This window comes from Schistocerca serialis, chromosome 6 (genome assembly GCF_023864345.2).
Source record: "Schistocerca serialis cubense isolate TAMUIC-IGC-003099 chromosome 6, iqSchSeri2.2, whole genome shotgun sequence".
In the NCBI taxonomy this organism is placed as follows: domain Eukaryota; kingdom Metazoa; phylum Arthropoda; class Insecta; order Orthoptera; family Acrididae; genus Schistocerca; species Schistocerca serialis.
Window position 1 is genome coordinate 347,411,085 of NC_064643.1, and position 24,764 is coordinate 347,435,848.

Sequence of the window (24,764 nt, forward strand, 5' to 3'; positions counted from 1 at the left end):
AATATATTGTTCCTTGGTAAAACTCGCAAGTTACTCATACAATACTTATCGTAAAAACATGTAATCTATAGATTTCATACTTATGTCCACCCAGGAGAAACAGTACATCAAGGGATCGCCAATTTAGTATTGGAGCGAAGGGTGTGCGTGGGGGCTAAAAGTCGTAGAAGAATACCAAGAGATTAATACATTAAGCAGTAGTTGGGAGACGGAGAGGCTTTCACAGAGTAGTGTACCATGGAGAGTTGCATTAAACCAGTCCTCGGACTAGAGACGATAGCACCAACAGGGGCACTTACGATTGACTTGTATATCCAACACCCTCCAGTCCTGAAAAATGAAATGGCGGAAAATATTTTTTTTCGTATTGGTACTTCAGACTACGGTATTATTTAAAATAGCCGTACGTTAATGTCTTTCGCTCGAAAAAGAAAATGAAACGGTTAAAAGCATCTAACCGCATCTCACTTTCCAGAGTGAATCTCTCACTCTGCAGCAGATTGCACTTACGGGAACACCGCGAGAAACGCACGCTTAAGCATAAATGCAGCTGCTAACCGAGCCTGCAGGTCGCGCTGTTGTGTTTGCTCACGAACGACGCCTGTACAGTGTCCTCAATACGTTACAAGTGTAAGTCGTGGTCAGAACAGAGTTATGTGTAGCGGTGAGTGCATTATGTCGAACCTAAGCGAACTGGAACGTGGGCAAGATGTTGGTGTTCGCGTGGTGAACACTTCTCTAACCAAGTGAGCCGAAGTGTCTGGTGTTGCGACAAGCGCCTTATCGAATATTACTGCCGCTTGCAAGGAAAGCGGAAAAACATCTGATGTGTTGGCAGAAGAGCCAACACCGTGTTGCTAGAGGAGGCCGAAATGCACGCGTTTAAGCTCACGCAAACTGGCGTGAGGTCTGGAACAGGACAATGTAATTAATATAGCCAATAAGGTACGTTGCTGCTGGAATACTTAACTTTAATCCATAATTGGTGTACATCGCTCTTGACGGTACATGTTTTACTATCTCAATATAAACTGGTAATGGCGCCTTGCTAGGTCGTAGCAAATGACGTAGCTGAAGGCTATGCTAACTATCGTCTCGGCAAATGAGAGCGTATTTGTCAGTGTCGCATCGCTAGCAAAGTCGGCTGTACAACTGGGGCGAGTGCTAGGACGTCTCTCTAGACCTGCCGTGTGGCGGCGCTCGGTCTGCAATCACTGACAGTGGCGACACGCGGGTCCAACGTATACTACCGGACCGCGGCCGATTTAAAGGCTACCACCTAGCGAGTGTGGTGTCTGGCGGTGACACCACAACATCATCCGCTAAGTCACAACGCGGACGAAACTGAGTGCTGACTGATGGTGGCAAGCGGTCATTGAAGAGGATTTGACTAAAAATAAGAGGACGCAGCTGTAAAAGTAACTGCAGCACTGAATGTTTCACTCGCGAACCCTGTGGCACAGAAAAGACACAAGGGAGCTCCTTAAGAAAGAATTGCTGGGCGAACTGGAAAACACTCATAAGGATGCAAATGCCAGTAAGAAGAAAATGTGGTGCAGAAACCATAAAACTTGCTCGGTGAAGCAATGGAAGAAAGTCATTTGGACGGATGAGTCTTGCCGGCTGGTGTGGCCGAGCTGTTTTAGGCGCTTCAGTCTGGAACTGCGCGAACGCTACGGTCGCAGGCTGGAATCCTGTCTCGGGCATGGATAAGTGTGATGTCCTTAGGTTAGTTAGGTTTAAGTAGTTCTAAGTTCTAGGGGACTGATGACCTCAGAAGTTAAGTCCCATAGTACTCAGAGCCATTTGAACCATTTTTTTGGATGAGTCTTGTTTCTCACGATTTCCAACTTCTGGCAGTGTTTACGTTCTACGAATGAAACATGGCGGGATTTCCGTGAAGATTTGGACAGTTGGTTAATTAGGCCCATCCTATGGAGCAATGTATGTTCCCCAGTGGAGACCTTGCGTTCCAAGGCGACAGGAACCTTATTCACAAAGCCTGCATCGTCCAGGATTGGTTTTGTGAGCTCGACCATGAAGTTTCGCGTCTCCCCTGGCCGCCACAGCCGCCAGATACGAATATTATTAAGCCTTCGTGGTCTGCTTTGAAGAGAAGGGTGCGTCGTCGCTATTCACACTAGGAGTGCAACATTTCCGTGTACTCGTTACGTCTGTGTGCCATTTCTATCCCGCATCACTATGTACAGTGGTAGACTGATCCTCGTTTGTTTGTGCATTCAGACCTTACTTTTATACCACAGTGAAAGGATAGAGTGTAAGCGAACATGATTTCAGCGAAAGCTTCGACGAAGGTTGTGACAACAGCAGCTTTCACATCTCGTGCGCAGGTCGTTTACCAGGTCCATTGAGTTGTGCATCCAGGCAAAAGGCATTGATTTAAAGACCTCAATTAAATAAACATTCTGTAGTGGACTGACAAGGCAGCCACTCCACAGTGACGGGTAGCCGAAAGAAAGGCACGCGTACACACACGCCGACTGGCGTGAATTCTGGAACAGGATAAGTAGTGAATTCTAATAAGAAAAGTATGCAGCTCCTGGAATATTTAACTTTTATTCTTTGTTGGTTTACAACGTTCTTGATGAGACATTTCATACGATAACTATCAAACTATGTAAGGCTAATGGCGCCTTGCTAGGTCGTAGCCATTAACTTAGCTGAAGGCTATTCTAACTGTCTCTCGGCAAATGAGAGAAAGGCTTCGTCCGTATAGTCGCTAGCAAAGTCGTCGTACAACTGGGGGCAAGTGCTATTCCGTCTCTCGAGACCTGCCTTGTGGTGGCGCTCGGTCTGCGATCACACAGTGGCGACACGCGGGTCCGACATGTACTAAATGGACCGCGGCCGATTTAAGCTACCACCTAGCAAGTGTGGTGTCTGGTGGTGACACCACACATTCTGTCACCAGATCGTCTCCCTGAATTATCTACAGCAGGGTGCAGGCACCCTAAAACTTCGAAACTTTCTAACTCCCTAACTAAAATTGATGGATAGTTGATTTAAACTGTTTTGTACACAGTTGCTTTAAATACGTCAGCCACATTATTGAAAGAAAATGATGTTCTATTTTAAAAAGCTGTAGCTAGATGCTGTAACTCTCTGTAAAATAACTAAATAATCTCCGCAGAGAGAGTATAACGTTTCTTACTTTTACCCATCTTAAATATTCCTTGGACTGCCTGCTATGTAAGTTACAAATAAAGACACTTAACATGAAACCCATTGTATATGACGAGATTGCGTACAAAGCATTCAGACTTGTTACATGAAAAAACTGCCGCTTTTTCAAAATGTTGTTATTGTTTATTTGAAGAGTGGAAATGGAAAATGTACTAAGTGCCAGATCTCATATTTGTCAGAAGAATGAAACAATGTATCTCTGTTTGTACACAACTGATTTCTATCCACAAAATTGATAAGATACTTTGATCCCACAGAGTTATGCTGCTCACCACAACACCGAAAAAAATGATATAAATTAGAAAATAAATACTTTATTAAGAACGCTCTAATTGCAATACCAGGAAACTGATTGAATCTACGTGCCAGTAAGAAAGTTCCCAGAAGTCGATTGTTGCAAAGAAGAAAACAGCAATCAACCACACTTAATAATGCTGTTTATCCACACAAACAGCGCCCTCTACCGGTTTGGAATTGACAGCTTGGTCATCAGATGGTTGGACAATGCACAGCCAACAACTAATGTAAACAACAACAAATGTAATATAAACGTGAACGCCAGTCTGAAGTCAACCTGGCGCTTTGTAACCGGTAAAAGTGCTACTAATGTGAATAAGTAGCTCTATGAACAGTTTCTGGTTGTTGGTTTCGTCTTTCTTATTGTCACTTACAGACCAGTTAGTTTCCTGGTATGGCACCTAAAACGTTGTTAATAAACTATTGATCATCTAATTTGTCTCATTATTTTGCGGTGATGCAATGAGCAGCATAATTCTGTGGTATCAAAATATCTTCTCAAGTTTTAAGGTTTCGTACCATATTCAGTAAGAACGGAACCCTCGTGTGTCTATTCTTAGAGATCCCTTTTTCTCATGAACGCGTAGAGGTGTCAAGTTGAAAAAAATATCTCACATATTAAGGTCTACGGTCCCTTGACGATGTAAAAAATTTTAGCTTCTAAGTCAATGCAGTCAAATGACATGGCAATTGTTTGTTTGTTGGCAACTAAAAAAAATGGTTCAAATGGCTCTGAGCACTATGGGACTTAACATCTGTGGTCATCAGTCTCCTAGAACTTAGAACTACTTAAACCTAACTAACATCACACACAGCCATGCCCGAGGCAGGATTCGAACCTGCGACAGTAGCAGTCGCGCGGTTCCGGACTGAGCGCCTAGAACCGCTAGACCACCGCGGCCGGCTGTTGGCAACTCACTCATCAAAACTTCGCGTTGCGTAGAACCATGGACTTTCTCAACAAGCAAGGTTTCACAGTACAGGTAGAATAAAAAATGCAAAAATTGTGAATCTGTAAAATTATATCACATTAATTTTTGTTGCCATTACAAACTTACATTGCATTCGTAATTCGGCAAAATCTCAGGAACTACTGAAGTGATTTTGATCTAGTTTTCAGTATTTGGTCGTGTGATTAACAAGGAAGCTTTGTGTGTATAGTTCACAAAAGATTCGTGCTAATTGGCTGATCTACGAGGAAATGAAGTTCGCTGTGAAAGAGATGCCTCTGCCATCTAGCGGTGACAGGTGAGGGACCGTCCGGCTACCTCGCGTATATATATATATATATATATATATATATATATATATATATATATATATATATATATATATATATATATATATATATATATATATATATATATACGACACATACAGCATCCATAATGTTTCAGACCAAAGCGCTACTGGTAATTGTTGCAGGACTGCGCTCCTGTTGTTTGGGATGAGGTTCTGATAACCCTTAAACTATCCATTGTAGCGTTCCACAGAACAATTCGACATTTGCGTAACAAGAATACCCCCATGGCGGGATGTGCCGTTTTCGTCTCTGGAGACTTCCGTCATATCTTAGCAGTAATGCAAACAGTCAGATCTTAGTAGTAATGCAAAAAGGCACGAGAGCAGATGAAGTCAGGGAGTCTGCAATAGCTAGTTAGCGTAGCATGTTAATAGAACTCCAAAATCAATAAGATGGATGAAAAATTACAATAGTGAATACGAAATTATACAAAAAATTTAGACTTGAAATTAAAACTTTCTCGAAAGTCGTGGGATTCCTGGTATCTGTGTATTGATGTATCGATATCGGTAACAGAAAAAAATCGTCGAGATCATCGATTCCCAGTATTTGCGGAACCGTCATCATGCGAGTCGTACGAGCAGTTATCCAAATTTTTAATGCAAATCAGTTGTGAACAGAGTTAAATTGTCTTTCATTCTCGTGACAAATGTGGGAGTTGGCACTTACAACGTTCACCATCTCCACTATTCAAATGAGCCCTAAAGCTTAGAGTGAGATGACAGCAATTATTTAATTTGAAAAGTATATTATTTCTGTTGCCCCCCTCCCCCCCACCCCCCATCCAAGGAAAAATCGTATTTAAACTAGCTTAGGCTCATTAACGAAGACTTTGTGCTACCAGCCGCTTGGATGCAACGCACCAGCTCATTTCCCTTCCGCCAACACCAAAAGGTGAATTCCCCGGTTCGAACTCGGTCGCTTTCGCGTCGGGCGGTAGCTTGGCGCACCAGACAATGGGCACGAGATATTTAATTCAGATCTCCGCGCAGTCCCGAAATTCCATTAGCGAGATGGTATCGTTCTCACGGCACGACGCGAATATTGTGCCGCGAGAGCAGATTTAGGACTGGAATTTCCGGGCTATAATTAAAGAGGCTGCGTGCTCGCAGGTCGCGCGATGGACTGCCGGGCCCCTGCAGCTGTAAATCACCGCGCTCGGCCGGACCCGCGCTGCGGCGCTTCCTAGCGCACGTCCCCGCTATTCATCTCCACAGTCCGCCTAGCCCCGCCTACTCCTATTCGGCTGCGCGTCGTCTATCCTCCAGTTGTCATCTAGGACGTTTTCACCGCCCTGTCTGCGGGGGGAGGGAGGGAGCGGTGTGTCTGCTCCGCTAAAACGCGATACATGCGCTTTTAGTGCCGGACCCAGATGTGCCTTGCTTATTTATGACGCAAGCTTCGTCGCGTATCTGTAAAACATTGTAAGTGTCCGCACCGCTACAATTTTATTCGGGCAACGGGAACGATTACCATATTTCAACAGACTGCTTTGCTTTCGGTGCGTCTTCCGCAGACTCTCGGAAGCTTGCAGATGCACCCGTAAAAAGGAACGTTTGATGAACGGCTGTTTCATGTGCGACGATATACAGAAACGGGCTGGCGGATGCGTTTTGTACTTTTTTATGACGCTGTTCACAGGCGACGCAGTCATGTACAGGGGGCTAACAACGTATTACGACAGGTAAGGAGAATTGCTGATGATCAGTGCACTGTACAAGTTTGGCACTCGCTCCTCAAAGAATGTAAATAACAAACTGATAGTAATATATCCTATGAGGTCAGCAGACCTACGAATTTTGTTGACTTCTTTTGTTTCTGATAACACATGTTGTTTAGGGGACGTTCATTAAGGGGAGGTTTACTATCTTTGGCCCGAAAAAAGCATGTTGAGAATTTTTTTCTCTGGATGTGTTATAGACATCAATGTCAAATTTGGTCTAAATATTTATTGATATATCCTCTACAAACTGGAATTTTTTCGAACGGAAATGTCGAAGAGCAAAGGCGGAAGTGCCGTCGGAACGAAACAAAATTTCGATGTAGACCTCCATGCGCGGTATGTCACAGGTCAGCCGGCTCGTCTGAAATCAAAATTGAGTTGACGTTAGCGAAGTATATAAGATTCTTTAGGAGATGTACCTCGCTTAAGTTATATGGACCATAGGAAACAAAATGGCGGCCATTTGAAAAAAATAGCGTTTTTTTCATCGATTTTTCGACCTAGTCAGCCAAATAAAAATATTTATAGTTGATGGATCGGAATAAAGTGGTACAACTCCTAGAAAATTTAGTTAATTTCGTCGGAAACAAAGAATCACGCCAATCGGTTCAGTAGATTTGAAGCTACCATACCGCGCGATGAAAAAAAACATCAAAAAAATGGTTCAAATGGCTCTGAGCACTATGGGACTCAACTTCTGAGGTCATTAGTCCCCTAGAACTTAGAACTAGGTAAACCTAAGGACATCACAAACATCCATGCCCGAGGCAGGATTCGAACCTGCGACCGTAGCAGTCTTGCGGTTCCAGACTGCAGCGCCTTTAACCGCACGGCCACTTCGGCCGGCAAAAAACATCATTTCGAGAAAAATTCGTTTGATGTTTTGACTACATATAAATGCAATATTATGCAACGTACGTTCAATGTGCTATTCCGGGTACATAAACTACTCGTTTCCTCTTCCTCCTAGAGGGCGTTCTGCTCGGTCTGGGCCATCCTGCGCTGCTCCAGAGCCGTTCGTACGGCCGGTGACAAGCGGTTTTCGGCCGTTTGAATCCGGTGGTCGTCCGAATGCTTGGTGACCTGCGTCGAATAGAGTCCCAGGGTGACATCCATCGTTGTCATGGTCTTCAGAATTGCCGAATACCCTTCGTTGAAGTTGCTCACTGCCAGGAAAGTCGCAATCTCCACACTCTTCGCACCAGAATGCGAATGCCTGGGGGCTAACTTCCAAACACACGCGTTCAAACTTTCATTTGAATTTTGTGTGTTTCCTCCCAATCACTGGTACAATAACTCGTCCTCCAAGAGATAAAAACTGGCGCGTGAAAAAGGTCGATTTCAGGTCGGCACATTTTTTTGTTCAACCGCGAATAACAAACATTTCCGTTCCGTATTCGGGAAAACCGTTTCAGGGGTGGATTCTAAACACTTTTATGGTCCAAAAACGCAATTTTAAAAAAAAGTCGATTTTTTGAACCTCCCCTTAATTACGTGAGGGACTTCCTTTAAAATTTTGGATCCTCTTTTCTCCCTTTTTCGTTTCTTTTAAACAATGAATAATACACTCATGGAACACAAACATATTATTATTTGACGAGAGCACTGTTGCTCAAATTTTAAAAGTTGTTTGTGGTTTCATGTAACTTTTACCATTCTGATGAAGATAGTCTTAGAACTATCGAAAGATAGTTAGTGCGATTTAAAAAAAAAAAAGAACTGTGTGCAACCGGTGGAATGACTATTATATTCTGTATAATTACTTATACGGGCACTGAGTTCACAGCCACAAAATGTTTAAAATAAAACATCATGAATAATACATTTCAATAAAACCATGTTTTATTTGTAAAGTGTATTAAGCAGTGTTTTTAACACATAACTAAAAAAAATTATTTTAAACATGCCACCCCTTACGGACGGACAGACATAAATGGACAAAAAGGTTCCACGGAAATAGTATTAACTGTTCACACCTACCTCTGAATTATTGACTTTATATAGGGGTATTCGTATACATTAAATGTCAATTAACCCGAAATGTTAATATCTCCGGGCGGGTTACGTCGCAATCTCTCTATAGGTATATTAGGAATCAAAGCTTAAAACTCTTCAGGCTGAGCGTATCTTACGTAGCTCGCAGTCCAAGGAAGTTCCGGTCGCGTCTAACCACACCTCTGTATATCCCAAAATTAGTAGAGAGGTTGACTCCGCTCTAGCGGTCAATTTGTGGGCACTGAATATTATAAATACTTCAGAAAAATTGTCTTTTGGTGTAATTACGTGAGTTGAGACCAGAGAAACTATTCTATTCGTTTATCCGTTACTATGTGAACCAGGGATGACTTAACACCAAGATCGGTAAACACAATTATCTCTGGTAATCGTATTAAAATTCTCAAATGCAGGAAAATATTGATCATGTAATTTGTGCTAAATTTAGACGCCTCTTGAATAACAAAACTGCTAATATTTCACTGATGTGTACCGTATCAGATCACCATGCTTAGAAATTATTCCTATATCCACAATTAATAGCACTTCTCGTAAACTCGATAAGTCAGATTAAACATTGATTTCTTGCAGATATATAAATTTTCATTCAGTAAAAGTCACCGCTCTTCCTGATCTTCACACACTTCAGTATAAATAAACTGGAACCATCAATTTTCAAAATAATTAAATCCTTAACACTTTTCTTTCAGAAGAAACACGTTTTGTTTCGTAAGAACATAAACAAATGACTGCTATGTAAGTTTTTCAACGTACATCTGCCATCAAGCGTGGCCCTTTTAGAACAGTTAACATCGAACTCTGACAGAGTAGTGAAGTTACAACATTACATTTTCGTTTATTAAAAGTAATTTCGTTATTAAAAACATAGGCCCGCGTAGCTGCTGCGCCGCTCATGAAACATAATAAACAAACAAACATACACACACACACACACACACACTTTTAGGTTTCAAAACAAATCATCATAATTTATACAAACATTGTCCGTGTTATATTATACTTAACATGAATAAGTTCAGACGGATATTCGCCATATGTCATTGCTGCACCTCCCGCGTCCGGCCATCCTGATTTGGGTTTTCCGTGATTTCCCTAAATCACTCCAGGCAAATGCCGGGATGGTTCCTCTGAAAGGGCACGGCCGACGTCCTTCCCCATCCTTCCCTAATCCGATGAGACCGATGACCACGCTGTCTGGTCTCCTTCCCCAAACAACCAACCAACCAACCATTGCTGCACTAACCGATACTGCAAAAAACCCTGCATCAGTACAAAATTTTACTTACTAAGATGATGAAAGACAGTTTGTTTGCGCTTCCTTCGAACCGTATGATTACGTAGCTTTTAAATCTCTTGAGTTATATGATCACTAAAAAAATTCTTGTTGGTGAACTTCAGCTTAGCTTCCTTCCACAAACGCTTAAATTCTTGCTCGCTCGCTGTTTAACTCACACATTGTGAAAGTTTTGATAGAAACTTATGTTGAACACAATAACATCGGCTTTATATGCGCTGCAGAATATCACGACTGACTCACTGATTGACACCCGGTGATTTCGATCGACGTGGTAGAGAACTCTCCGAATGAAATTTCACACTTGTGCGGCTCTTGTTTCAAATTGGAGACTCCCGGGAACGCACATGACTAAGTTCAGTTCAGAGAGATCATAAAGATAGTTGGGATTAATAATATAAAACAAAATGTTATCCATTATAATAATGTACAATAGTGTCCAAAATTAAAACAACAAACGGCTGTTTCCCCGTTCTGTGTCTAATTCACGATATAATCATACAAACCGTCAACAACGTCGTTGCGGTCGTGTTCTGAGTGGAAGATGGCGTCCCGATAGACGGTCAACCACACTAGCAATGGCGTCAGGGCTCCTATCAAACGGGTTAGTATTTGCAGGGTAGTCCCACATCCACAATCGCTGTGTACGCACTCACAGACGGTGCAGTATGGCACAGAGAAGACGCCAACACTCTCTCCTGTGGAGGGCCTTAGGAAAAATGGAAGCATGAGAGTGTCAAACTGAAGTGGCCCGATGGCTTAATGTGAATTGTTCTGTTGTTTCTCGCATAAGGCGTCTGTTTATAGAGACCGAGACTAGGACAGGGCTGACCACGTGTGACATGAGAAGAGTGGACTGTTATTTGGCTGGAAGGACACGGCGGTATCGCCTTAGTACTGCACTGCAACTGGCATCCGACATCTGACCTCGGAGCATCCGCTGGACGTGTTGTATCGAGGCAAACGGTGTAAAGAAGGCTTCAGCAGAATGGCCTTTATTGTTGGAGATCTGCTGTCTTTCTCTGGGGTGTCTTCACAGAAGGGAACGACTAGAGTGGACCCGTCAACATGCCACCTGGACGGTCGAACGGAGGGCTCATGTTCTTTTCGCATATGAATCCCTATTTGGTCTGGAGAGTGATTCTCGACAGATTGGCATCTGGGGGGCACGTGGAACACGATTTCGGGACCCAAACATTATGGAAAGTGACCGATACCAAGGAGGATCCCTAACGGTGTGGGCAGCAATTATATTGACCACTCGAACACCTGTTCATTAAATCCGGGTGAATCAGCAAGAATTACCTGCTGTCACGTACTGTGAAGAGATCTTGGGGTTTCATGCGCGGTTGTTGCGAGGTGCTGTGGGCCCAGACTTCGTATTGATGGACGATGATGCTCCACCTCACAGAGCACTGGTGGCTGATGTTTTTTTGGAAACAGAAGATACTGCACGCATGACGTGGCCTGCTTCCTCTCGCGATTTGAATCCCACTGAGTACGTCTGGGGTGCAGTAGGGAGACGGGTTGCATCAAGTCGGCATCCACTAACCACTCTCCACGACTTGTGAGCAGCTCTGCTGGAAGAATGGGCATTATTGCCTCAAACATGAGATTGATGACATCATTCACAGCGTGTCCCGTCGTTGTCTGCCCTTTATTGGTGCTAGAGGTGGTCATGCCCCATACTGAGCACATTGACCAGTTGTCAGAATGTGTGTGCAAATCCGAAAAGTAGGAAAAACAACGAAGAACAGTTCTCTACCGTTATGCATGTTGCAATTGATTACGTTCTGTATTCTTTACATTGTTATTTACTATAACTTGTTTGTACTGTTTCGTGACACAATTAACGGAAACATGCAAAATTTTGTTGCTTTAATTTTGGACACCAGTGTATATCCTTTGAATTAAAAAAGGTTGACGTGGAATTTCCATTGTCCCTCCCCACCCCGCCACCCGTTTAAATCAATTTGTTGAGATTTTGCTGGACCCCTTCCCCCCACCCACCAACCCCCGCCCATTTTGAGCTCACGTAACTAATGAACGTCCCCTTACAATATTATATCAGCATACCCAGTTTTCAAACATGAGCGTATAGTGTGTAGTCTACATGTATACTATCTCATCAAGAGTTACTCCGCGTCCGCAGCTCGTGGTCTGGTCGCTAGCGTTGATTCCTCTGGATCATGGGGTCGCGGATTAGATTTCCAGCCGGCTCGGGGATTTCCTTCGGCCGGGGACTGGGTGTTCGTTTTGTCCGCCTCATTTCATCATCATTCGGGAAGACTGGCGAGACTGGACAGTGAAAAGATTGGGAATTTGTACGGGTGCTGATAACCACGCAGTTGAGCGCCCCAGAAACCAAATATCTTCATCATCATCATCGAAAGTGTTCCAACTCTTATTAGTGTGCAATAACGAGGGCTAATAACGGCTTGAGCTCCATTGGGTTTACTGGATGTCTTGGGGGAAAGGAAGCCTATTCATCCTCAAGGGACGAGACCAGAGGAGGTAATGTTATTCGGCACTGGGTTCTGGAGCGAAATCGACGTTCTAACTCACCCCAAAGCTCACATTGGACTCGGGTCGGGACTCTGGGCAAGCCAGGTCATTTCATATTAAGGTCCACAAACCATTGCCTCAAAGATGTTGATTCTACATCTACATGTACATGGTTACTTTGCAATTCACACCTAAGTGCGTGACAGAGGGTTCATCGAACCATTTTCATACTATTTCTCTACCATTCCACTCTCTAATGGCGAGTGGGAAAAAGGAAACCTAAATCTTTCCGTTCGAGCTCTGATTTCTCTTATTTTGTTATGATGATCATTTCTCCCTACGTAGGTGGGTGTCAACAAAATATTTTCGCATTCAGAAGAGAAAGTTGGTGATTGAAATTTCGTAAATAGATCTCGCCGCAAAGAAAACCGCCTTTGTTTCAGTGACTGCCACCCCAACTCGCGTATCATATCAGTGACACTCTCACCCCTATTGCCGCACTTCTTAGCACTTTTTCGATGTCCTACGTCAATCCTACCTGGTAAGGATCCCACAAAGCGCAGCAGCATTCCAGCAGAGGACGCACAAGTGTAATGCAGGCTGTCTCTTTAGTGGGTTTGTTGCATCTTCTAAGTGTTCTGCCAACAAAGCGAAGTATTTGTTTCGCTTTCCCCACAATATTATCTATGTGGTCTTTCCAATTAAAGTTGCTCGTAATTGTAATTCCTGGTATTTAGTCGAATTGACAGCCCTTAGATTTGTGCGATGTATCGTATGCCCAAAATTTATCGGATTCCTTTTCTTTGTTTAGTGCCAATTGCCAATTTTCGCACCATACAGAATTTCTCTCTAGATCATTTTGTAATTGGAATTGACCGTCTGATGATTTTACTAGACGGTAAATTACAGCGTCATCTGCAAACAATCTATGGGGGCTGCTCAGATTATCACCTAGATTATTTATATAAATCACTAACAGCAGAGGGCCTATGACACTATCTTACGGAACGCCAAATATCACTTCTCTTCTACTCGATGATTTACCGTCTATCACTACGAACTGTGACCTCTTTGACAAGAAATCACGGATCCAATCACACAACTCAGACGATACTCCATATGCACGCAATTTGATTAATAGTCGCTTGTGAGGAACGGTATCAAAAGCCTTCTGGAAATCCAGGAATACGGAATCTGAGATCCCTTGTCGAAAGCACTCATTACTTCATGGGAATAAAGAACTAGCTGTGTTGCACAAGAACGATATTTTCTGAATCCGTGTTGGTTATGTATCAATAAGTCATTTTCTTCAAGGTGATTCATAATGGTCGAGTACAGTATGTGCTCCAAAATCCTACTGCAAATTGAGGTCAGTGATATGGGTCTGTAATTCAATGGGTTACTCTGTTTTCTTTCTTGAATATTGGTGTGGCCTGTACTACTTTCCAGTCTTTAAGAACAGACCTTTCGTTAAGTGAGCTGTTGTATATGATTGCTAAGAAAGGCGCTATTGTGTCTGTACACTCTGAAAGGAACCTGATTGGTATACCATCTGGACCAGAAGACTTGCCTTTCTTAAGTGATTTTGAGTTGTTTTGCAGCACCTATGATATCTACTTTTATATCACTCATGCTAACAGCTGTGCTGGTTTCGAATTCTGGAATAATTACTTCATCTACTTTCGTGAAGGAATTACTTAAAACTGTATTTAGTAACTCCGCTTTAGTGGCACCATCATCGGCATCATTTCCATCGCTATCGCGCAGTGACGGTATTGACTGTTTGTTGCCACTGGTGTACTTTACATACGACCAGAATCTCTTTAGGGTTTCTGAGGCAATGTTTCATTGTGGAAACTATTAAAAGCATCTCACATTGACGTCCGCACTAAATTTCGAGCTTCCGTGAAACTTAGCCAGTCTTGGGGATTTTGCGTTCTTCTGAATCTGGCATACTTTTTTTTTTGATTCTGCTACAGTGTTGTGACGTGTTTTGTGTATCATGGTGGATCAGTCCCGTCTCTTACTAACTTATGCAGTATGAATCTGTATATTGCTGTCGATACTATATCTTTGAATTGGAGCCATATCTGATCTACACTTACATAATTAACTTGGATGGAATGGAGACTCATGACAGGGTGCATTGTGTTTCTCATGCAATAAATCATTGTCTTCGAACGGTTGATCTACTTCACACACTACAAAAGGATGTAAATTGTGTTCATGTCCTTTGGCATTTAGCGATTTCTTAAGTGTAAAAAAGGGCTCGACATCCTAACCACGAAAAACACCCACATAGTGTACGACTACCACTGTTGGCACTACACATGACGGCAGGTCAAGTTCTGTCGGCATTCATCAAACCGAAAGCCTTCCATCAGACTGCCACAGAGTATCGTGTGATTCATAACTCCTAATCACTCGTTTCCAGTCGTCCACTGTCCAGTGGCGCCGCTGTTTACATCACCTGAAGCGTAGCCTAGCATTGACCATGATGAATATGAGACTTATGAGGAGCTGTTTGACCATTGCACCGCACTGCACTCGGCACGCACAGTCATTGTGGTAGCTGGACTGCTGGTATCACTTCAGACCTCACGCGTAATTCCGTCCCCACATTTGATGCGGTTTTTGACAACCACTCTCTGCAATGCTCTAAGGTTCCTTAACGACGCTATACCAGGTCTGTATGGTCTTGGTTTAGCTGCGGTTGTTTCTTCACGTTTCCACTTCACTAACACCAACAGTCGACTTGGGCAGCCTTATAAAGGTTGAAACGTCCGTGATGGATATTTTACTCAGGTGACATCCAATGAGTAGCCCACGTTCGAAAGCAGCGAACTGTTTTGACCGATCCTTCGTTACTGACAACAGAATATTGCCTGCCTCCTTTTATACTGGTGGGTCCATGTTTCGTGATATATAGTGGTAAATACAGCATTACATAGGGATGAGCATATATTTTCTGTGGGATTCGTGCAACTTTCACCATATCCCACATATTTATCGCCATCGGTTTCTACGTCCCCAACTTCCTCGTCTTCTTCTATTTATCTTTTTCTCGTGTCGTCCTCCACCCTGTCTAACCAGACAGCTTTCCGGTCTTTCTGTTCTCCTTCTTCCCTGAGGATGGTACATCAAGATCTTCTTTGGACATCTGTTCAAATAGCTCTGAGCACTATGGGACTTAACATCTAAGGTCATCAGCACCCCTAGAACTACATCTACATACATACTCCGCAATCCACCATACGGTGCGTGGCGGAGGGTACCTCGTACCACAACTAGCATCTTCTCTCCCTGTTCCACTCCCAAACAGAACGAGGGAAAAATGACTGCCTGTATGCCTCTGTACGAGCCCTAATCTCTCTTATCTTATCTTTGTGGTCTTTCCGCGAAATATAAGTTGGCGGCAGTAAAATTGTACTGCAGTCAGCCTCAAATGCTGGTTCTCTAACTTCCTCAGTACCGATTCACGAAAAGAACGCCTCCTTTCCTCTAGAGACTCCCACCCGAGTTCCTGAAGCATTTCCGTAACACTCACGTGATGATCAAACCTACCAGTAACAAATCTAGCAGCCCGCCTCTGAATTGCTTCTATGTCCTCCCTCAATCCGACCTGATACGGATCCCAAACGCTCGAGCAGTACTCAAGAATAGGTCGTATTAGAGTTTTATAAGCGGTCTCCTTTACAGATGAACCACATCTTCCCAAAATTCTACCAATGAACCGAAGACGACTATCCGCGTTCCCCACAATTGCCATTACATGCTTGTCCCACTTCATATCGCTCTGCAATTTACACCCAAATATTTAATCGACGTGACTGTGTCAAGCGCTACACTACTAATGGAGTATTCAAACATTACGGGATTCTTTTTCCTATTCATCTGCATTAATTTACATTTATCTATATTTAGAGTTAGCTGCCATTCTTTACACCAATCACAAATCCTGTCCAAGTCATCTTGTTCCTCCTACAGTCACATAACGACGACACCTTCCCGTACACCACAGCATCATCAGCAAACAGCCGCACATCGCTATTCACCCTATCCAAAGGATCATTTATGTAGATAGAAAACAACAGCGCACCTACCACACTACTTAAACCTAACTAACCTAAGGACATCACACACATCCATGCCCGAAGCAGGATTCGAACCTGCGACCGTAGCGGTCGCGCGGTTCCAGACTGAAGCACCTAGAACCGCTCGGCCACTCCGGCCGGCTTGGACATCTGTCATTGCCATTGTACTCCTATGTCGCTACCAAGTAAACTGCCGTTTTTCTGTTCTACGACCGTTTCTTGAGTCTTGGTCATTGACCGGAAACTTACGATCCGATTATGTACTTTATGCTGGACCTTGACACGGACATAGAACCTCGTCTTACTCAATGAATATCAAGACACGATTCACGCTTCTCCCTCACAGTTTCACTTCAGTTTGTAATTGTCTCATGCTTTCCAAACCTCTCATTCTCGTGAAAACCTAGAGGAACTAGCGCTCCAGGAAGAAAGGATTGCGCCGGCCAGAGTGGCCGAGCGGTTCTAGGTGCTACAGTCTGGAACCGCGCGACTGCTACGGTCGCAGGTTCGAATCCTGCCTCGGGCATGGATGTGTGTGATGTCCTTAGGTTAGTTAGGTTTAAGTAGTTCTAAGTTCTAGGGGACTGATGACCTCAGATGTTAGGTCCCATAGTGCTCACAGCCATTTGGGGTTCTGGTAGAAGTAAAGCTGTCAGTAGTGGATAGCTCAGTCGCTAAGAGCATTGCCCGCGTAAGACGAGGTTCTGGGTTCGAGTCTGTCCCGCACACATTTTTATTCTTCCAGGAAAAAATGTCAAGGTCCTCGCGGATGTGTGTGACATGCCGTATGAGTAGTTCTAAATTGTAGTGAGTGTAATGGATGCGTGTATATTCCAGTGTTGCTTTAGTGTTGGACGATGACTATGAAGATGGTGGTGGCGGTGGTGATGATGATGAGGGAAGGGGAGGAGCTTTAAATAGCTTATTAGTCTCGTATAATAGCAAGTGGACAGCCGAGCTCAAAGTCCCTAACCGACGGACGGATCACCATGAGCATTGTTACATGCCCAAAATGCGGAGGAATTTAAATCAGGACATGGGCCTAAGGACTGGTGACCCGGGACTTGAAATCACCACCTCTCCTCCCACTGCCGGCCAAATACTGGCAGTGAAAAATTTCCACCACCAGGATTCGAACAGACTTACCTCTGAATCTAGTGCCACGACACTAGCGTGCATTTGTGACTCTATCCGTTCGAAAAATGGTGAAAAAACTGTACATGCACTGCGCGGGGTAGCCGCAAGGTTTGAGGCGTCATGTCACGGTTCGCGCGGCTCCCCCCGTCGGAGGTTCGAGTCCTCCTTCGGGCATGGGTGTGTATGATGTCCTTAGCGTAAATTAAATTAAATAGTGCGTAAGCCTAGCGATCGATGACCTCAGCAGTTTGGTCCCATAGTCCTTACCACAAATTTCCAAATACTGCATACTGTGTCGCGAGTCTCAGCTGAAAACGTCCAGCAACGTGATGCATACCAACCACCCAACGAAGACATGTATCATTCTTCACTTAGAGGAATGATTTTTCCTGTACTCGTAATAAGCTTGCATACGGATTAAATTTTAATCCACATATTTCACAGCCATTGAAATACTTTAGTATTACCTTGGTAGCGTTAGGTCAAGGTATTTATGGAGAAACGCTTTCAAATTTTTGTCAGCGTATTTTATACAGAAACCACACAGGTGAAAGTGTCCGAGGTTGACTGAAAGAACTCAGAATTGCAAACTTTCAGTACAGTGCTTTCATTCTCTGGAAAAGTGAGCGGTCTAAGGGCGCTGCATTCATGGACTGTGCGGCTGGTCCCGGCGGAGGTTCGAAACCTCCCTCGGGCATGTGTGTGTGTGTGTGTGTGTGTGTGTGTGTGTGTGTGTGTGTGTGTTTGTCCTTAGGATAATTTAGGTTTACTAGTGTGTAAGCTTGGGGACTAATGACCTTAGCAGTTAAGTCCTATAAGATTTCGCACACACACCCACGAGAAAGGAAGGCCATGAGACGTACGCACCTCAGCTCCGGTGAGTAACTACAGTCCTGGAAATGGAAAAAAGAACACATTGACACCGGTGTGTCAGACCCACCATACTTGCTCCGGACACTGCGAGAGGGCTGTACAAGCAATGATCACACGCACGGCACAGCGGACACACCAGGAACCGCGGTGTTGGCCGTCGAATGGCCCTAGCTGGGCAGCATTTGTGCACCGCCGCCGTCAGTGTCAGCCAGTTTGCCGTGGCATACGGAGCTCCATCGCAGTCTTTAACACTGGTAGCATGCCGCGACAGTGTGGACGTGAACCGTATGTGCAGTTGACGGACTTTGAGCGAGGGCGTATAGTGGGCATGCGGGAGGCCGGGTGGACGTACCGCCGAATTGCTCAACACGTGGGGCGTGAGGTCTCCACAGTACATCGATGTTGTCGCCAGTGGTCGGCGGAAGGTGCACGTGCCCGTCGACCTGGGACCGGACCGCAGCGACGCACGGATGCACGCCAAGACCGTAGGATCCTACGCAGTGCCGTAGGGGACCGCACCGCCACTTCCCAGCAAATTAGGGACACTGTTGCTCCTGGGGTATCGGCGAGGACCATTCGCAACCGTCTCCATGAAGCTGGGCTACGGTCCCGCACACCGTTAGGCCGTCTTCCGCTCACGCCCCAACATCGTGCAGCCCGCCTCCAGTGGTGTCGCGACAGGCGTGAATGGAGGGACGAATGGAGACGTGTCGTCTTCAGCGATGAGAGTCGCTTCTGCCTTGGTGCCAATGATGGTCGTATGCGTGTTTGGCGCCGTGCAGGTGAGCGCCACAATCAGGACTGCATACTACCTAGGCACACAGGGCCAACACCCGGCATCATGGTGTGGGGTGCGATCTCCTACACTGGCCGTACACCACTGGTGATCGTCGAGGGGACACTGAATAGTGCACGGTACATCCAAACCGTCATCGAACCCATCGTTCTACCATTCCTAGACCGGCAAGGGAACTTGCTGTTCCAACAGGACAATGCACGTCCGCATGTACCCCGTGCCACCCAACGTGCTCTAGAAGGTGTAAGTCAACTACCCTGGCCAGCAAGATCTCCGGATCTGTCCCCCATTGAGCATGTTTGGGACTGGATGAAGCGTCGTCTCACGCGGTCTGCACGTCCAGCACGAACGCTGGTCCAACTGAGGCGCCAGGTGGAAATGGCATGGCAAGCCGTTCCGCAGGACTACATCCAGCATCTCTACGATCGTCTCCATGGGAGAATAGCAGCCTGCATTGCTGCGAAAGGTGGATATACACTGTACTAGTGCCGACATTGTGCATGCTCTGTTGCCTGTGTCTATGTGCCTGTGGTTCTGTCAGTGTGATCATGTTATGTATCTGACCCCAGGAATGTGTCAATAAAGTTTCCCCTTCCTGGGACAATGAATTCACGGTGTTCTTATTTCTTTTTCCAGGAGTGTATTTCAGATGAGTTTAATACTTCTTGAGCGCATGTTTAAATCCATGCAAGTTCTCGATGACACACGACAAAATTAAGGCCTTTGTGGGTACCTTTTCAAATAACTACTGTTTTCCCGTGGGCCCTGCACGGAGCCGACCGTTCGTGACTTATGCCAGACAAGCTTACTTGTGTGACGTCACAAGTTCGTTGCAGGGTCCGTATATTTCATTTCGGCCCCGTATAGGGGACGGTTACGTGCCAGGAAGTTTCATAAGAGCGCACACTCCGCTGTACATTGAAAGATTCACTCTCGAAGTTGAAACTTTACTCTGTTATCCGCTTACATGTTTTCGCAGGCTGCATAATTGCCTTCGGCGCTCGCGCGGGCCCAGCCAGCGGCTGGCTGGCTCACGGTCTGATCATCCGGGCAGCGGCGTCAGCCGCCGCGTCGCCCCGGTAAGCCCTGGAGAAGTTCGGCGCCACTTTGGCCAACTTGTGTTCCTCGGGCGCTCGGAATTCCGCGCGCGGCCACGATATTAAGTAGCCCGCTCCGGCGAAAGCTTTGCTCGTCACGCTCGATAAAACACTGGGGAGGCAGCTGCCCCGCTGGGTGGCTGGCCCGGCGAAACGGCGGCAAGAAACGCCCTGTCGCCCGCACATGGAACGGCACACTCCGCCACCCTTCGCAGCTGTTGTTCCTTGCAGCCCCCTGAGTTCTCTGGTACATCGCCGCCTCTACTTCACCGAACAAGACGGCGGTCTAAACAGTACCACGATATGAAGACGTACCCCACTGAGTGGTACTGGCTTGAGCTGATGGACGTACACCACGGTTTCCTCTATTTCTGTTGCCAAGACGATAGTCATGTACGAGGGTGAGTCAAATGAAAACCTTAAATATTTTTTAAATATTATTTATTGTGCAGAAGTGGTACAAAGTTGTATCACTTTTCAACATAATCTCCCCCAAGCTCAATGCACGTTGGTTGGTTGGTTGGTTTTGGGGAAGGAGACCAGACAGCGTGATCATCGGTCTCATCGGATTAGGGAAGCATGGGGAAGGAAGTCGGCCGTGCCCTTTCAGAGATACCATCCCGTCATTTGCCTGGAGTGATTTTAGGGAAATCACGGAAAACCTAAATCAGGATGGCCGGACGCGGGATTGAACCGTCGTCCTCCCGAATGCGAGTCCAGTGTCTTACCACTGCGCCACCTCGCTCGGTCAATGCAAGTCCTCCAGCGCTTACAAAGTGTATAAATTCCTTTAGAAAAAAATTCTTTTGCTAGTCCGTGCAACCACTCATGCACCGCGTGGCGTACCTCTTCATCAGAAAGGAACTTCTTTCCTCCCATTGCTTCGTAGAGTGGTCCAAACATATGGAACTCACTTGGTGACGAGGAATGGCGCCATTCCTTGCTCGCTCTCTTCCTTTCCGGTTGGTGGATGTGAACCCAGGTTTCGTCCCCAGTAACAATTCTTGCAAGTAAGCCATCACCTTCTCGTTCAAAGCGCCGAAGAAGTTCTTCACAAGTATCAACACGTCGTTCTCTCATTTCAGGAGTCCGCTGCCGTGACACCCATCTTGCAGACACTTTGTGAAACTGGAGCACATCATGCACAATGTGGTGTGCTGACCCGTGAGTAATCTGTAAACGTGCTGCAATGCATTCAGTGTCACTCGGCTCTTTTCCTTCACTATGGCTTCAACTGCTGCAATGTTCTGTGGAGTCACAACTCGTTGTGCCTGACCTGAACGAGAAGCATCTTCCACTGCAGTCACACCATTTGCGAACTTCGTACTCCATTCGTAGACTTGCTGCTGTGACAAACATGCGTCACCGTACTGAACCTTCATTCGTCGATGAACTTCAATAGGTTTCACATCTTCACTACGCAAAAACGAAATAACAGATCGCTCTTCTTCCCTGGTGCAAGTCGCAAGTGGGGAGGCCATTTTCATACTGATACTGCGTCGGTATGTGTGCATCTGCACTATGCTGCCACTTACAGGCCATTCTGCACGCTGTTTGTAGCACGCTTACCAACTTACACGATATCGGCGCGAAATTTCGATTTGTTATTACAAATTTAAAGTTTTCATTTGACTCACCCTCGTATATACCAACTTGTAGAATACCTTTTACCTACTATCTTCAGAACTGGAAGTCAAGTTTTGAACGCTAAAGGCTGGTAACGAATAATCTTTTCTTTTATTTTAATAATTTTCTCTCTTTCTGACCGCGACTTCGCTTGGGTACGCAAGTATCTCATATATTTATAAAATATAACAGACAGTTTTCCATTATGGATGCGGAATGGGACTGCGATGAATAAATGATTTCATAAGCACATCAGGACATGTGGGAACTTGTCACAATGATGCGGGTTGGTGAATCTGAAGATCAACGTGAATGTCACTTACAAGGAAATGCGCTAAATATTCACTGACGCGCGAAAGAAACTGATATAGCCATTCGTATTCAAATACAGAGATATTTAAACAGGCAGAATGCGGCGCTGCGGTCGGCAGCTCCTATTTAAGACGTCAAATGTCTGGCACAGTTGGTAGATCGGTTACTGTTGCCACAATGGCAGTTTATCAAGATTTAAATGAGTTTGAACGTGGTGTTATCGTCAGCGCACGAGCGATGGGACACAGAATCTCCGAGGTAGCGATGAAGTGGGGATTTTCTCGTACGACCATTTCGCGAATGTACCGTGAATATATGGGTTTTCGGAGCCGAAGGCCCACTCGTGTACCGTTGATGACTCCACGACACAAAGCTTCACGCCTCGCCTGGGCCCGTCAATACCGACACTGGACTGTTGATGGTTGGAGACATGTTGTCTAGTCGGACGAGTCTCGTTTCAAATTGTATCGAGTGGATGGACGTGTATCGGTATGGAGACAAACTCATATATCCATGGACCCTGCAGGTCAGCTAGAGACCGTTCAAGCTGGTCGAGGCTCTGTAATGGTGTGGGGCGTGTGCGGTTGGAGTGATATGGGACCCCTGATACGTCTAGATACGACTCTGACAGGTGACACGTTCGTAAGCATCCTGTTTCGTCACCTCCAACCACTCATGTCCATAGTGTCTTCCGACGGATTTGGGCAGTTTCAGCAGGACAATACGACACCCCACACATCCAGAATTGCTACAGAATGGGTGCCTCCAGGAATACTCTTCTGAGTTTAAACACTTCTGCTGGCCACCAAACTCCCCAGACATGAACATTACTGAGCATATCTGGGATGCCTTGCAACGTGCTGCTCGAAAGAGGTTTCCACTGCCTCGTACTCTTTATGGACAGCGTTGCAGGATACATGGTGTCAGTCCCGTCCAGCACTACTTCAGACATTAGTCGAGTCCACGCCACGTCGTGTTGCGGCACTCCTGCGCGATCGTGAGAGTCGCCCACGTACCAGCTTCTTTGGCTCTTCAGTGTATAACGATTTTCAGAAATTAGTGTAATCTTTATTAAAAGGAAACTCCTCCAGTTGTACTTAATATTTTATATCATATATTTTCATTTTTAATAAAAATTATACCAGCTTATATCCCACCATCATCCAATTTAAATGTTGATGTACGAAGAATAAGTGTAATTTGTCGTATTTTGAAATGGTTCAATTTTTATTACATCAAGACATGTTTCAAGTTGTCTAGTTACTCATCATCATTAAAAATGTGTACCACCTGCTGAGTCGCTTTTCAGTACTGTAAAAAGCCTTTGCATCTAATAATGTTACAAGATCCGATGGCAGCGTATATCTGTCAGATCAGTAATAAAAAAGAATTACTAGCGATCTTGGCAACTTGAATCTTGAAGAATAACATAGCTCTCAGATCGCCCCCAACATCGACGCAATGTCGAACATATAATTTCCTTAATACGGACTGACTAAACATGTTCGGTCAATGACCTCTTCCCGAAACTGCTGAGAACATATTTCGGTGTGTTTGGTCGGTTTCCAATCATTTATTCTCACAGTACAAGTATTCACCCAGAGAGGTTTTCGAGATGGACTGATAGGAAATCTGAAGTTAAATGACAGAAATAAAACCACAACAGTTAAAGTAAAGAGCACAACAAAAATGCATGTATGTAAAAGAAAATATCGCTTCAACGAGTCCACTTTCATCAAGTTTGTGACGTCATGACAACTCCCCTCATTATACCTCTATGAGCATTCAGCAGTTGTGTTGTGGTCTTTGGCCCCAAAACAAACTGACGAAATTATTGGCCCGGTGTAGTGTTCATTCTCGCGATCCAGTTGGCACACTGAGCAACACAAAGGGACTGATTGACCTTCACGCTATCACAGTATTCCACGTTAAATGAATACAGGAAAGAAATAAGTGTAATAGGGCTATCCTGCCGCTGCATTGTTTCGACACAAATAATATCATATATACACCAAATTTAGTTGAAACTGCTTCAGGCGTTACAAGGGGTATGCCGATATGTCACTATCCTGCACTCTCCCTCCACACACCTACATGTGAAGCATCGTCGGAAAAGTCACCAACGGACCTATCTAACCCGAAAACTATCGATTCGGCACTAATATCGGAATAGTTTCATATCTTACGGCTTCTCGTACCTCCGATCTCCACCCCTATGGAAAGCAGATGGTTCTTACCCTCTCAGTGCTTTTTTCCAGATTTATACCAAATTTGATTGAAATTAATCCATTGGTTTTGGAGGAGATGTGTAATGTAGATACATACATACATAATGATACGTCGCTTTTGCGGAAAAATGTTCTAGAACTGTCCTTGAAGAAGAAGAAGAACAACAACAACAAAATTAAAACATGGGTAGTGGGATGTAGTCGAACTAAATTAGGTTTGCTTAGGAATTAGAGTGGGAAATGAGATATTAAGACTAAT

General features: G+C 44.8%; 1 protein-coding gene across 3 annotated transcripts in view; it reads left to right on the forward strand.

Moving 5' to 3' along the window:
* Positions 1-24,764, forward strand: part of LOC126483607 (dystroglycan 1) — a 290,424-nt gene that overhangs the window by 162,780 nt on the left and 102,880 nt on the right. Inside the window, exon 1 of one of the 3 annotated variants that reach the window (XM_050106642.1) lies at positions 21,472-21,503. The exons of the other annotated variants lie outside the window; for them this stretch is intronic. Within the exon in view, the coding sequence (XP_049962599.1) occupies positions 21,487-21,503 (17 nt within the window). The 5' untranslated portion in view covers positions 21,472-21,486. Of the gene's footprint in view, positions 1-21,471; positions 21,504-24,764 lie in introns of those variants that run through there. 3 annotated transcript variants of the gene reach the window in all.